At 38.9% G+C, this 16,227-nt stretch overlaps 1 protein-coding gene across 5 annotated transcripts in view; it reads left to right on the top strand.

The window, feature by feature from the left end:
- MAK (male germ cell associated kinase) overlaps nucleotides 1-11,862 on the top strand; it is a 57,646-nt gene extending 45,784 nt beyond the window's left edge. For 3 of the 5 annotated variants that reach the window (XM_073877569.1, XM_073877570.1, XM_025891019.2), the window contains exons 12-14: nucleotides 3,213-3,344; nucleotides 7,578-7,697; nucleotides 11,708-11,862. In XM_073877569.1, coding sequence (XP_073733670.1) covers nucleotides 3,213-3,344; nucleotides 7,578-7,697; nucleotides 11,708-11,862 — 407 coding nt within the window. Of the gene's footprint in view, nucleotides 1-3,212; nucleotides 3,345-5,072; nucleotides 5,148-7,577; nucleotides 7,698-9,346; nucleotides 9,459-11,707 lie in introns of those variants that run through there. The other 2 variants (XM_025891020.2, XM_073877571.1) reach the window with 2 other exon arrangements.
- Nucleotides 11,863-16,227: the final 4,365 nt, after the last annotated feature.

Here is a 16,227-nt window from a genome sequence, read left to right as displayed (position 1 = left end):
CAAGGGAGCCCTCTGGTGGTGGGAGAGGCAACTGTAAATTTTTGTTAGGCTAAATGGATCCAAGGTACCCTGTTTTCATATTTCTGCTCCCCAATGTGGTTTTCGGGGACATATTTTAGGGTATCTGAGACTGATGTGGTCATTTCCCTTTTAAGAGAGATCTAACAGATTCTGCAAATTACTCTGGGTCAGAAGCATGGCTATAATTGAAACTTAATAAACAGACTTGAAATTAGAACTGCATGAAATCTAAACTTGAGCCTTACTGTTCCCCTGTTGGCATTTTTTGTCTTGAGGATGCCCCTCTAGAGCTGGATGAGATTTGAAACTAGAATTGAGCTCAGTTCAGTCACCTGGACAAATATTTATTGAGCACCTATCATGAGCCAGCAACTACAGAGAGTAGAAACCATAGTAAGAAGTGATCCTTGACGTTTGTGACCCAAAGTTATTTTTATAATTGAGTATCTTTAGGAAGAAAAAAAAGAGAATAGTATCTTTGGGGGCCCTCTTTTTTTTTTTTTTTTTTTTTTTTTTACCATAAATCCAAGCATAGAAGGTCTTATTAAACATCAACCTTTAGGATCATGGGAGCTCTAGAAATGTACCATACACTTTCAGGGCAGCATGACATTATACTACAAGAATTGGCAGATCTGTGACACTGGCCTTCAGGCAGAGAGACACAAGAGTCATAGTTATTGATCTGCTACTGACCAGCTGTATACCGGAGCAAGACTTTGAGATTCTGTTTTCTGTTACTTACAATGGGACTGCAGTCCTCTCCCGGCGCACCCTGTAAGCCTTAGGTACTTAAGTATTGCAAGGTAGTTGCAAGTACAGCGTGCGATGCAAGCACAAAGCATCTCTCGGAGGTGCCCTCTGGTCTCACACCCTGCTCCCGGCACCCCAACCCCAGAACGCACGGAGAGCGGCTCCCTCCACAGCACTTTTGAAACCCTGCTCCTTCTCGAGTCCCCTTTAATCACTTCTGTCCTTCCTTCCCCCACCCTGTGTCCTCAATGCCCCATGTCATTTCTACACTTGCCTTTCCTACCATGTTTTCTTTTTTTTCTGTTTTGTTTTTTAAGATTTTATTTATTTGACAGAGAGAGAGACAGGGAGAGAGGGAACACAAGCAGGGGGAGTGGGCGAGAGAGAAGCAGGCTTCCCGTGGAGCAGGGAGCCCGATGCGGGGCTCGATCCCAGGACCCTGGGATCATGACCTGAGCTGAAGGCAGACACTTAACGACTGAGCCACCCAGGCGCCCCTCCTACTGTGTTTTAAATTTCTTCACAGGACACACACATCCCTACGTGATTGGACCCCTACTCCCCTCTCCAGCCTCCTTTTGTGCCAGTCCCTGTTCTTTCTCTGTCCGTGGACTGTCTCCCGGGGCAGCCCTATCCCGGGGCCCTGGCCTACATGTGGCCTCTTCCAGGAACACACCTTCCACCCCCTCCCGACCCCTAATCGGATTCACAGTTCAGCTTAAAATTACTATTTTTTTAAAGAAAGAGTGGTGGAACTTTAAAAAAAAAAAAAACTTGCCTCTGTTATTTGCCTGCCCCTCAGCACCAGATTCTTTAAAAGAGTTTACACAGCACTCATTACCTATTTATAACTTTTAATGTCTCCCTTCCCATTAGAGTAGATTATAAGAGCCAAAAGAGTAGAAACTAGTCTGCTGTGGTCACCACTTTTTTGTCCAATGCCACCCACACTACCTGGCACGTGATAGGTGCTCAGTAAATATTTGCTAACTGATTTAATCTCCTCTGAGGCAAGGGATGATGGTATAGTCATTTCTACCTCTATCTATCACAGTGTTTGCTATATAGAAGGTGCCCAGTAAACACTTGTAAACTAACATGTAAATGACTTAACAGTCTAGATTGTGTCTATTTCCAAGAAATCTGGAATCTTTAAAAAGACAGAATTAAAGAAATATTTACTTTAAAAAAACTGTTTAGGGACATCACAAGGCTAACTGTATTAACAAAATAATTTAGGTACTCGAGAGCCCATTCTTTGTTGAACTACACTTATGAAAACAGTTCATTTAAGGTGATTTTTAGTTTGTCCCCCTACCTTGCCCTTTCTTTTGGGGGTAAGGGATTTTTTTTTTTTTTTGGTGAAGATTTTTTCATATGAGTTATTCTTTAGTAAGTGCATCTTCTTTATTGTCAGGTAAATTGCCTACTATAGTTCAATTTGTAAATGTTTTATCAGAAACCAAAATCCATAAGGAGCTATATGGCATAAGAAAGGCAAATTATTTACCTGGAGGAGTGTTTCACTAGAGAACTGGTGACCAGTAACCTTGAGGTACAGAACAACCTGGCTTTTGTCTGGCTTCAAAACAAGGGATATTATTATATGTCTCATAAATGGGAAACTTTGCTAAGGAGTTCACTTTGTGAAAAGCAAGAGCTCATCCCACCTGGAAAGAATTACTAACTTCCTACATTAATGGTAGTCCTCAGTGAGGATTTTCCTTGTATTAGCTTAAGAAAGCACTCCATGTACAACGCAGAGGCTTCGGCTGTGTGATGTCTTTACTGTCCCGTATGTTGCATCCAATTTATTGTCAGTTAAAAGAAAGCAAGTTCAGGAAGTTTTCAAATCTCTTTAAAAATAAGTTAAAACACCACCTTTTGACCACTAGTACCAAAGTTCAAAGTGGACTCCATGTATCACAGATTTCAGAAAATCATACTTTGTTTAGATTTTCCTGTCTTATATACAAATAAGCTTCACAGATAGATCTTGACATAGGGCATCTACTTCCAAACTCTCAGTTCCCCTGAGTTCTTGGTCACACGTCTGTTTTCCTGGCCACACTAAGTGTTCCTCCAGGGTCTGCCCCAGAGTTCATACTGAAAACAAGTAAATGACAAGGAAATAACTTTTTGAAGAAAATTTGGGTACCACCTCCATTTTTACAAGACATTTAGCAAGAAATGCCCAGTGTTTAACTATTATTACTTGTATGATAGAAACAACTTATGTTTATAAAATACACTGTGAGGATTCCAGGTTACTGGAAGTATTCCAGGTGAAAGCAATTATCTGCTACACTGCAACATAAATTTATTTCCATTCTCCTCCTCCATGTTATTTCTGATCCTCATTTGAATGTATTATATATTTTTCCTTCAAGTTAATGACCACACGCTAACCTCTGAAATGACTGTTTTGCTCTTCTAAGGTGTAAATCCCAAGAATGTGTCCTTGGTAGCCAGTGGAAAGGATATAAACCCATATACATGGAGTAATCAGTTATTTCCTAAGTCATTGGGACCCATGGGGGCAGAACTTGCTTTCAAAAGGAGTAACGCAGGTAAAGCAAAAATACATTTAAAGTATAAATTTACATTGTTTTCCTTCTGCAGATTTTTAAACTACATTGCAGCTGCCTTCTTCCAACTGAGATAACTTTGGGGGTACACAAAAGTTTTCTAACTGGTACTTGAGCACAGATAATTTTAAGGCAATCAATTTGCCAGATCTCAACTTCCGTATGGATTCTGTCCTAATAAATGCATCTCCCCCCCGAGCAATTGGTCTTTGTTCTCCTACTTTACAAAAGAAAAGACAAATTCTGTTTATTGGGTGTGTTTCCTGTTTCCCCAAAATATAAAATTCTCTGGGGTGCCAAAAAGACAGTTTCATATGTTGGGATCAATGTCAAGAAAGTGAGTAACTCTGATAATGGGGAACAGAGCCTGTTTAAGTCACGTGGTTTCCAGTTCTTAGCCTTCAAAAAATTGAAGGAGAGCCTAATTGAAGTATTAGCTGACAGATAATGAAAACTCATTTTCAAAATCACTGTATGATTTTTGGTCTAGAACTCTGAACACAGTTCAAAGATTGTTGTGACAAAGCTGTAACAGAATACCTTTTGTTAACCAAGGTTTCTCAGGGCTTCCAGCTCCAAAAAGGAACAAGAGAAAAAGAAATAGAATTGGTGCTGAAATCTGATTTTAGCAATAAGCAGTACTCATTTGTGGATACATGGGCAGCTTGAAAAGGTGCCATCTTTCTCAGTGAGATGAATTTCTCCAAAAAACAATGCCTTTTAATGTTCAGTAATCAAAATTTATAGTACTCATCTGTTTTAATTATATACAATGAATTGTTGTAATTATAACTAACCTAATCTAGAAAAAACGTATTTTAACATACTTATGGTTATAAGAAATTTTTTTAAAGGTTTCAACTTATACATACTTTTCAGTGGTCAACTTAAAGACTTTTAAGCCTAAAATTATATTTGGATAAAATTTGGGAGTAGACACGAATGAAAATAAAATTTTAGAGAGAAATGATATTAATGTGAAATTTCCAACTGTTAAAAAGGAATATATTCATGTATTTTGTAAGTCAGTATCGGTAGGCATAAAACCACCATGGTATTTAGATTCCACTGCTTATAGTTAAAGCAGAGATGTAATAGTTTTACTTTTAAATGTCTATAATTACAATATATCACAAATGACAACTTTACAAAGTATAAAACTTACAATGAAAAATTTTACATATCAGTTTAAAGTGTGTGAAGAAGAGTTCTTTTAAAAATATAGATAGATAGATAGATAGATAGATAGATAGATAGATAGATATAGATGGTATTGGTCCACAAAAAAATCTGAGATCACAGATGTAGCAACTGAGTAGTCTACTGGGGTATTCTGATGTGACACTAACACACTCTGGACATTTTAAGTTTTCCAGATGCTCTGAGGATTCGATTTATCTATTTAATAGTGCTGAGGTATCAAACATTGCAGCACTGTAATTTACTTATTTTTTTCCACTATTTTAAAATAATATTCACTGAACCAGCTGGTTAAATACAAATGAGTTTAAATGATCACACTACAACTTTGCATCTCGGGGGAATATATAATTGGCTGGCATCAAATGAAAGCTGTGACCACACGTGAGAACAGTTTCTCATGTTAAGGGTTCTTACTGATTTTTTCATGAATCATCTAACCATTGTTTCTCTGCTTTTCCTAAAACATTCTTCTTATTCATTCTTTCTTTCCACTTGCCTTCTCTTCAGAGGAAAGCATAATTAAACCAATTGAAAAACTATCATGCAATGAAAGTTTTCCTGAAAAATTAGAGGACCCACAAGGTAATTTCTGGGCATTCTAGATGAGTACAACTTGTTCTTTGAATATCTTGTCCAATTTTCTTTTCCACATTTGCCCTCAATCCTGTCATACAAGGCCACTATGAAGGCCAACCAAGGTCACCTGCTTTTAGAAGTCGGACCAGGGCTGGGAGATAGAGAAGCATTCCACGACATCAAGAACACCTTTCTTCAGTAGTTGGGATTCTAAGACAAACTTGCTCTCAAAAAGCTCTAGGCTCGTCTTCTTAAGTCAGTATTGACAATTTATATAAATGAAGCAAATCTACTGAGAATAAGAATTAAAAGAATATTTTCTAATTTTGTAATCAGTATTCCTGGAAAACCGTTTTTAAAGTTCTGAAACTCATTTCTTATGTATTAACAATCATTTAAAATTTAACCAGGTTAATAGAGATGATGGATTTCCTAGCGTTTCACTGTTGCTGGTTTAAACAGTACTAACTATTGGTTCCAGCCTAAAAATTCACAGCTCACAAGGCACTTCAAAAATAATAAGCCAAAATAATGCATTTTCTGTGCATTTATCCTTAGCAACTTTCTCCCTGCAGCCTATTAACTGCTCAGCACATGGCTTTTAGAATCTGACATCTCTCCATTCCCCATTCTGTCACTCAGTAACCTTGTGATTGTGGACAAGTCGGTTAGGCTCCCTAAGTCAAGTTTCCCCATCTACAAAACGGAGGACATGGTATTTACCAAGGTATTGTTATATAATCATCCCTAGGACTTCTGTCACAGTAAGCACGTAGCGTCTGCTCTGAGGAGGAGAGCTAGAGCAATGTTCTGACGCTGCCATTGAATGGGATCACTGCATGAACTTCCTTTCAAAAATCTTTTGACGTAAAGGGCTGATTAGTGATTTAGAAATGGGTACTTGGAGCTAAAAGAAAGGTCAAATTAGGCAGCTGTGCTTATGCAGAATTCGACAGTGTTAAAAACTGTACCAACTGATGTGTTCACTGTATAAAGTCTCACTTCTGTGATGACACTGCTGTTTGACATTTGTTGGTTCAAGAGCACACACTTACTGGGAGCCTTCTGTGCACAGCGCTGTGACAGACATCAGGGACAAGAAGTTCAGAGGCCAGACTTGTGAACCAGTAACACTGTAAGAACTGCTTCAGTCATAGCTGCCAAACAAGCAGTTCTTCAAAACCACCCTCATGATCAGAGCCCTGTTCCAACTCCTTGCTGACTAACGTGTCTCCTTTCCTGCACAGCGAGGCTCCTTGAAAGAAATTATATTCCTTTTCCTATTTCCAGTTTGCTCCTCAATGCACTGTGCTCTGTCCTCAGCTGGCCTCAGGCCACAGAAACCGCTCCTGCCAGGTCCTGCCAGGATCTCGTGGCTAGATCCCACAGCCATGCTAATCCCATCAGATCTCTGCCTCCTTTGGTTTTCCTTCTTTCTTCACACACTGTGTTCTCCTGGATGTTCAGACCCTGCTCCTGTCATCTACCCTCTCTATTCCCTCTCCTCCATGGGGTCCTTTTCTTCCTTCCCTGAATGCTGGTGTTCCCTGGGCCTCTGTTCTGGATCTTTGCGCACCCCACCATCTCTCTGAGCTGGCTCCTCCAAGCCCCTAGCCCCATAACCGCCATACCTTGCTGATTCCCTATCTCCAGGCCGGCTCTACCACTACAACTCCAATATCCCACAGGTACCATGTCTTTCCAACAAACCAGTTGCTGTTCTTAGTCACCTAAGATATAAACTGAGGAGTTTATATTCCTCTTTCCCTACCACTCCTACCCCATACACCCACTCAGTTCTCTTCTCCATTACCTCCGTGACTCCCTTAGTTCAGACTCTCATACTCTCTTTTCAGCTCTAGCAATGACCTCCCGTCTTCTACCTTTAGATTTTCCCCCTTTAGCCCATCACTCTAGTGCCCCCAGGCTGATCATTCACTAACAGTGATGAGGAAGAGGATGATGAGAGCTGACATTTACTGAACACCAGAGTCTATGCTAAGTACTTGCATGCATTCCATTAAATCTCTACAGCAACCCCATGAGAACAGGTGCAGTTACTATAGTGATTTTACAGAATGAAGAAAAGCACAGGGAGCCCTGCAGGGATGGGGGCTTCCTGGCAGGGAACACACTTAGGTTAAGAGTGGTAGTCATAAAGAAAACCTGGTATGTTCAGGGCAAACAGCTTTAGGTTCACATTCTAGCTTGGTCACTTACCGTTTCTAAGAGCCACAAGGTGTGGATAAAACAGGCATCTAAAAGGGTTGTTATATGGCCTGAACAGGATTATCCGTAAAGCTATAATACAGCACTTGAAATAGAGTCAATACTCGAAAAACAGAATCTAGAATTAGGAGGGGTGTAGTATTTGTTACTCTGTGGTGCTTTAAAATATTCACCTTCTGACTATGCAACTTTATGATACCTCACTAGGAAATCTTGGAAGTTATGCTACTTACAACCAGTCAGGATATATTCCTTCCTTTCTCAAAAAAGAAGTGGGGTCAGCTGGCCAGAGGATACACTTCGCGCCGCTCGGTGCAACAACCTCAGGTAAGGACAACTATAGTTTTTGAGATTTCTGATCGGAAAGGAGCTCTTTCTAAGTTTACACCATCATTTTCCCCAAGTGAAGACTTTTAAATTAGTCTCACCTTATTAACACAGTTCTAATCATTTTTGGCAAAATGTCCTTTCTTCTTCTGAAGATATGGTTTGAGGGTCTGTCGTAAGAGCTACCTCCAGTTAAGTGGTTCCTCTCTGCCAGGCACATGTTACGCCGTTTAATCTTCACAGGACTGGATAAGGTAGCCCTTCTACGGAGGAGGAAACGGACATGAAGTGGTTTAGTTAGGGTCACACAGCTGGTAAATGGTGGGGCTGGGAGAGCAACCGTGTCTGTGTAATTCCAAGGACCATGCCGTGCTAGCCAGCAAGATGGAAGATGGCATTCTTCAGAGCTTCCCACCTAGCACAGAGGGCAAGGTTAATAAATGCTGAACACTGTCCATGTGCCATTTCACAGGCAGTCCCTCTGCAGTTCCCTTGCATTGAACTGAATGGTGGTGGGACTTCCAAACACCCTGCACTTGCTTTGCAACAGTAGTAGGTGTGAAGGGCTGATTCCTCCGCCCTCCAGCGATGACCAGTCAGGGTGCTTCCTCTGCGGTTGGTGGCATGACAGCCACGTTCAGGGATGTGCTCTTGAAAATCAGGGTCATGATTCTGTACTTGAGCTTGACTAGATCTGGCTATGAACGTTCTAGAAATTATTCTAATCTAAAGTAGAGGTCCTCATGAAAGCACCTAAAATTAAAGGCTAAGGCAGATAGAAGTTTGGTAAGATACAAAGCTGTAGTGTAATATCAAAGTTCATTCGAAAAGTAATCTTGCAACATGTCCTAGCCAGGAGGCCAACTTAAAACTCCTGATCTGAGCTGCCAGTTTTTAAAGTTCGCACTGTTGGAGCTAAAACTGTAAAAAGCACTGGACTTCTATAATTTACGATCTCTTACCACAGAGTAGAACTGGTAAGTAGTACTCAGTTACCTTATCTGTGAAAAGAATTGCTTCCTTATTCCTCTGCTGAAACAAAATATGTAAGTGAACACTTGATATACAGCAATGATTTTTTTTTTTTTTAAGCCTTGGGTATTTTAATCCAGCCTTACAGTAAGTCACCAGCCATGGCTCAGGAGCAATTTTTAAAATAAAAGTGGAAAATCATAATGTTTCAAATTATTTTGTTATCTGAGTACCTGCTCTGACAAAGTTAAAGTGGGTATTTTTAAAACTATTTTTGTAAGATATTGAAGACCTTTACATATTAAGTATTCTGTCAGATTAGCATGCATAGTCCTGTTTACATTTTTTTGGTAAATGCTTTCTCATAACTTTTCATCTCTTCATTTACCCTGCTCGTCAGATTTTCCAACAGATGGTGATAGGAGGAAAGGTAAAAAAAAAAGAAGTAAATATTAATCATTCTCAAGTCAATGCAAATCCTTAGGAAAACACTGTTCTGTAAGAGATGTGTCTTCCAGTACTCCCACTTGTGTGGCAGTTTCCCACAAGAAAATGAAACCAGGTCACTACCACATTTACTCAACTATCTCCCCTTCTCTTGTAGCCTGCCTCCCTCTCTGCCCCTCCTTGTCCTTACCCTTACATTTTGAGAAAAAAATCAAATTTATGTCTTCCAGCTTTCCCATGTAATCTCTCATCCCAGACTTCCTAACACCTCCTTCTCCCCTTGCTCTGATGGTAACAAGGACTTTGAGGAGGGACTTCTCTCCTAGATAGCCACCCTTTACAAGGGCAGGGAGGGCCCTGATCTCAGTGCGCTACATTCATGAGCTCGACTACAGAAGGTACTATTATCATCTCTGTTTTACAGAGGTTTTATTTCTTGCTAAAAGTGACACAGTGGTAGCACTGATTAAATTCTTAACCAAAGGCAAACATCTTTCCTTTAGCAAACATTTTCTACAAGAAGTTAAATGCCCCCGATAGGACACATGTGGCTCTTAAAATAAATGCACAGCAAATCTTAGAGGGCTATCCGCCCCATGGTCAGGAAGTCGGGGGCCTGGTCTGGCTTGGACACAAAAGCATTTCTTGCCCTGCCACAGATCTCAGCTCCTTTGTCGGCTACTAAGTTCTTCACCAACGGTGCTTGAAACCGAAAACTATTCTCTCTCAGACAGGAATCCTAAATGTCAGCACTATACCCTTCTTGGCAAAATGATTCCCTCTTCAAAGAAGGTTTTAAAAGTATTTGCCTGGACAAGGTTTCCCTCAAATGCATTTAGGACTTGACGGATCTATGTCATGACCTGGAGAAAAGCTATTACTCCCCAAATCCCTCATTTTGTACCCCAAGGGCCTCACCCTATTAGCTGAAGGGGTTCTCTGCATCCCCAGGGCTTATGGCCTCTCCCACCTCCCTCCCTCTCACCCGCCCACATGAGCTCTCCTCCACACCAGGTACCATTCTGGCCTGCAGACCTCAGGTGCGGGTTCACAAATTTTTTTTTTTTTTAACTTTTTTTTTTTTTAAGATTTTATTTATTTATTCATGAGAGACAGAGAGAGAGAGAGAGAAGCAGAGGGAGAAGCAGGCTCCCAAGGAGCCCGATGCGGGATTCGATCCCAGGACCCTGGGATCATGACCTGAGCCGAAGGCAGACGCTTAACCATCTGAGCCACCCAGGCGCCCCGAGGGTTCACAAATTTAACATGCTGGTGCTTTTCTACACTCCCATGGGTTAGAACTAAAGGGCCATTCCTGGAAAACTTGGTTAGCGGTTTAACCAGTTTTTCCTTAACAGTTAAGGGCTGACTGGCTCTTCTGAACACTCTGTCCCTGCCTCATTAGGTAGCTTTTTATTGGCTTTAACCTGGAGAATTGTAAACCTGGTAAAAGTGAAAGCACAGGACAGGGTGACTGTCCCCAGGGCAGTTCCTCACTTAATGCTATGTTCCCATTAAGCTGAGGTCAGCAGCACACTGGACCCACACTGCTCCTATAATTTCCCCTCCGCTCCCAGTTTTACAGAGAAATTATATATATAAAAAACAACAACAACAAAAAACCCAGGGAAACCACACAAGTGAATACAGTATAGTGCTAGGTGTACAAAATGGTTAGACTCATTTCAAAATTGAAACTTTAGAGTTTAATCCAAGAGTGACAGCCACCAGTGTGAAAGGATACTTAAATCTCAAATGGAAAGATCAAACACCCCTCTTGAGAGAGAATACCTGATAATCAGCTGTAAATGTGAAGTGAGGGCGAGTGAGGGAAGGAATGGAGAAGAGATTGAAGTTCTCTGTAAAATGATTTACTGCTTTGTCATTTGAGATGTTTAAGCAAGTTTGGCTTGTAAATTGTTCAGATAACAAAAATTTTTAATTAAAATTTCACAAATATTTAATCAGCCAAATGTATGAATAAAACAAACCTTATGATGAAAAGTTTGGGATCTTAGGAATGGCTCACCTTTTAAAGGAATTGTTTTCACCCATCATTTTCCCAATTAAAATAATGAAGTTTCCTGCCTCGAGAAACCCCATTTTCATGTAAGAAATCTATGATGGGATCCCATCCGTGCAGCTCCATAAAGCCGAAGACTTTTAATATGATTCATAATTACAAATAAATTTTCTGTAGTGGGTATTACACTTGAATATTAGTCAGATGTAACCACTGTGTGATTTTACAGTCACTGACACTGTGGGAACTGCCTGTTGAACCTGAACCAAGAATTTTCTTGGTCACCCTGGTCGATGTTGCCTACCTAAATGTGTTAAAGGCATTTGAGTGAGTCCAAAAAAGAAACAGTAGCAGTATCAGAACTGTAAACCAGAAATATTGGCTCTTAAGCTACTGAGAATTCTGTATCAACATGAATTTTTAGTTTTAATATTTAAAAAAAAATCTTGGAAACCACTGATCTTTTAAAGATAAACTCTAGACTTCCCCATAAAATAAGATAAATTGCTTGATTTTAAATGATAATCAAATGAATAAAATTCTAACTTCCAATTCTCATTTCTTCCAGAGTATACCTGGAACACAAAACCTGGTCGGGGTCAGTTTTCAGGACCTACTTACAAACCTAGAGCCAAGAATCTAAATATCATGAACCGTGCACAGCCAGTTCATTCGGTGCATGGAAGGACAGACTGGGTGGCCAAGTACGGCGGCCACCGGTAGGAGTCTCATGTGAAGCCCCACAGCATTGCTCCATGGAATCCATGCAAGTCCCCTGACCCTGGAAAATGTCTACAGATGTCTATTTCTACTGAGTTCTGGAAGAAATATGCAGTAGTAGGTACTCTGAAGAGCAAAAACCATCCCCTATTTTCTTTTCTAGAAATGAAATGCATTTTCTTAGCATCAATTGCCCACAGTGCTGATATATGGGTAGGACTTTACAAAGTATTGAATAAATTATTTGCCAAAGTATCAAGTATTTGATCTACAAATTAAGTTACTAAGTATGATAAGAATCTTTTTTTAAAAAGGCCTTCAGAAAGTGTTTTAAGAGTGTTTAAGTTTTCATCTGTTATTTGCAAAATTAATTTAACATTTCATCAGTTGGCCTCAAAGGTTTGTTTTTTATAGCAATTAGGCAGACTTCTGTCGGCTGTCAGTTACAGTTCTTATTTGGCTAAGGCTCTACCCTACCAGTTTGGCAATGGCAAAAGATGCTCATGTGTCATATGCTTTTCTACTTTGAAATTATGGAAGCGACGGTAATTCCATCTTAAGCAGGATATCTTTCTTAGGAATAAATTTAACATAAAGATCTCAATATTATGTCACCCAATTTTAGTGGAGTCTGTTGTTTGATTTTGACCAACATAACTCCCGTGAATTCATGGTGACTGTCAAACCCAATGGCCTGAAGACTCCTAAATCAACCAAGTCAAGGTTCTCTCATCTTCACATCATTAAGAAAGATCTTGAAACTGTGACATGTGTTCATCAGACTTCCAGAATACTTTGCTTCCATGTTCCTACTAGACACAAAAATGAGGCATGCCAGCTTGTCCCCCAAAGCAAACTCTTGCTGCTGCAGATCACTGACCTGGCTCTGACCTTGACATTTACTCTGAAGAGCAAATGCATTCAGTTGCTATAGCAGTGATTTCACTTAGTACAATTTCTTTTGTTTTAATTTCTAAACTGGTACTTAAAATATTTTGACATTTTGAACTTGGGACTACTCTATTTAAACCTGCCACTTTATGGACTGGACATTAGTACCATATATTCTTTTTCAAAGAATAATAATGTTATCAACTGCTATTTTTATGTATTTTCTGACTTTGTAACAAATGCTAACGTAATTGGTGGACATCTTGTATCTTGTGGACATTATCCAAAGACACCATAAAATGATAGTAATATGGTATTTTTGTATAGAAAATTCAGCTCACCTTGTTGAAAGATTTTAAAATCTGAAGTTATTTATGTTGATGGTAATGGTTATATATATTTGTACAGTTTTCATTAATGTCTTAAAGCTAAAAAATTATTTTGTGTTGCTAGGAAGCTTTTATACTTCTCAACAGATATTAAAATAAATATGGTTAATTGGTGTGTTTTCTTTATACTTTTAAACTTTATATTTATACTCTGAGGGCTATTTGTCGTTTTCATTATAGACTTTTGTTTTTCTAGCAGTTTTAGGTTTATGGGAAAATACACTGGAAAAGTACAGAGTTTCCATATACCCCCCTTCAGACCCCTTCCCCAATTTTCCCTATTATTAACATCTTGCACTAGAGTAGGATACTTGCTGTAACTGATGAGCCAGTATCAATACAACTTTAGTCCATAGTTTACACATTAGGGTTCATGCTTTGTGTTGTTTATTCTGTGGGTTTAACAAAATACATAAGGGCATGTATCCACCATTACAGTATCCTAGAGATTAGTTTCACTGCCCTAAAAATCCTGTATTCTACCCATTTATCCTTCTCTCCCGCCCCCAAACCTCTGGCAACCGCCAATCTTTTCATCATCACCACCGTGCTCAGGTTCCAGAATGTCATGTAGCTGGAATCACATACCAGCTTCTTTCACTTACCAAGATGCATTTTAAGTTTCTTCCATGTCTTTTCTTAGCGCAATAGCTCATGTCTGTTTATTGCTAATATTTCATTGTATATATGCAACACAGTTTATTTATCCATTCACCTACTAAAGAATATCTTGTTTTCAAGTCTGGGCAATTATGAATAAAGCTGCTCACCCCAGTAGCAATAAGCATATCTAGCATCCAGATCTTGATTTCTAATACCATTGTCCAGTAGAAGAAACCAGGGCTTTCTGGAGAGATGGCTGATTCTAGGACTGAGCATGAAATACACAAGCTGATACTGGAGATCTTAGAGTGCTAGAAAGTAACAAAGTATAAAAAAAAACAAAACCCAAAGCAAAAGCCAACAAGCAAAAGCAGCCCACATTGATGGGCTAGGTCAAAGAGACACAGGAGCTAAATGAAAGAGCTCCTAATGGCCAAAACTGCAACAATTTGAGAAAGAAAATTAATAAAGAAGTAATTGTATTATAGCCCAAAGTGGGTAATACATATCCTGGAGTCCATACTGATATACATAAGTGAATGAGTAAGTAGGGGAAAAGAGACAAATCTCCCATGCAGAATAATTTATGTAGATATACTCTGCCCTCAAGGAGGAAGAACACAACTCCCCAGTCCTTAAATACAGAATGTGCACAGTGACTTCCTTTCAAAGAATACACTATGGGAAGGGGGAAAAAGGAGTAACTTCACAGTGGAGAAGCCTGACTGAATACTACCTCAAGCCAGATGATTAAGGTCAACATCAACAATAATACCACGTTCATATATGTGACCTTAATATTATGTGATGAAAACAGCACTTTACCTCTGTGGTCTTCCTCCTAAAATTTCATAACTCCATTCTAACCATAAGGAAAACACAAGACAAATTCTAACAGAAAAGCATTCTACAAAACACTTGGTCAATACTCCTCAAAATCATCAGAGTCATTGAAAACAAGGCAAATCGGAGAAACAGTCATAGCCAAGAGGAGCTTAAAGAGACATGACAACTAAATGTAATGTGGGATCCTAGGTGAGATCCTGGAATAGAAAAATATTAGTTTTTAAAAACTTAGAAAATCTGAATAAAATATGGACTTTAATTAATCAATATTGACTCATAAGTTCTAAGAAATATTTCATGCTAACCTAAGATATTAATAATAGGGAAAACTAGGTGTGGGGTATGTGGCAACTCTGTACTGTCTTCTCAAAACGGTCCTAAAAAGTCAAGCGTATTTTTTAAAAAGTAGATTTGATCAATCTATAAATTCAGCAAATATTTATTAAGTGCCTACACTAAGTACTAAGTATAGTATATATGGTAGTGACAAAACAGTCGTTTTCCCTGACCTCATAGAACATATATTCTGGAGGCAGACATTAAATAAACACACATGAAATTGTATACTGGCAAACTATGATGGGGCTAAGAAAAAGAACAGGACATTAGGGACAGTAAAGAAGAAATCTAAATGTTGAGAGACAACGGAATGGTTTTAAGTGTAGGAGTCAAAATATACTTGAAGTATGCCTCTACCTGCTGGGTAGAGAAAGAATTGTTGAGCCAAATGATGAATACAAGGAGTCCTATTAGAAGATTAAAAGATGGTGAGGCTTAGACTTGGGTACTGGCAACAGTATGGAAGAGAATTAAGTATGACTGTTAATAGAAAGCTACTGGATTTTAGTAATATTCTTTCTTGCTGCTTTATAGAACTTTCTCATTAGTTCAGTATGGTTTTGGTTACTTGTCTTGGATTTTCGAGATAGACAAATATATTAACTGTTTAAAATGTTTAATTTTTTTTTCCAGTATTTATACCTTATTTATTTCTCATGTTTTATTGTTTTGTCTGCTGTCTCTAGAACAATGTTGGTCTTGTCAGTAACAGCAAATATATTAGTATTTCTAACTTTAACATAAAGTCACAGGACTAAATAAATGGTAGCTAATAAAAACCTAAGGTACATAATATGCTCGAGTGAGTCAAAAAGCACTTATATTAGTGTCAATTCATTTTGTTCAGATTGCTACCTAATTTAAAAATACATATGAAAAAGTTCCCATTCATCATAAGTATAAAATATTCTACAACAATCTTAATAGAAATACAAGTAACTAAATGACTAAGACATTAAAATATTAAAAACAAAACTAAACAACCAGAAAACAATGTACAAAATGGTAGTAAGTATGTATCAATAATTATTTTCAGTTACTTTAATTGGCCTTAATGCTCCAATCAAAACACACAGGGTGGCTGAATGGATAAAAAAACAAGATCCGGGGCACCTGGGTGGCTCAGTTGGTTAAGCGACTGCCTTCGGCTCAGGTCATGATCCTGGAGTCCCGGGATCGAGTCCCACATCGGGCTCCCTGCTCGGCGGGGAGTCTGCTTCTCCCTCTGACCCTCTTCCCTCTCGTGCTCTCTACCTCTCATTCTCTCTCTCTCAAATAAATAAATAAAATCTTTGGAAAA

This window comes from Callorhinus ursinus, unplaced genomic scaffold (assembly GCF_003265705.2).
Source record: "Callorhinus ursinus isolate GAN/ISIS: 27379988/994484 unplaced genomic scaffold, GSC_fseal_2.0 scaffold26, whole genome shotgun sequence".
In the NCBI taxonomy this organism is placed as follows: Eukaryota; Metazoa; Chordata; class Mammalia; order Carnivora; family Otariidae; genus Callorhinus; species Callorhinus ursinus.
This window is presented reverse-complemented; position numbering and strand designations above follow the sequence as displayed.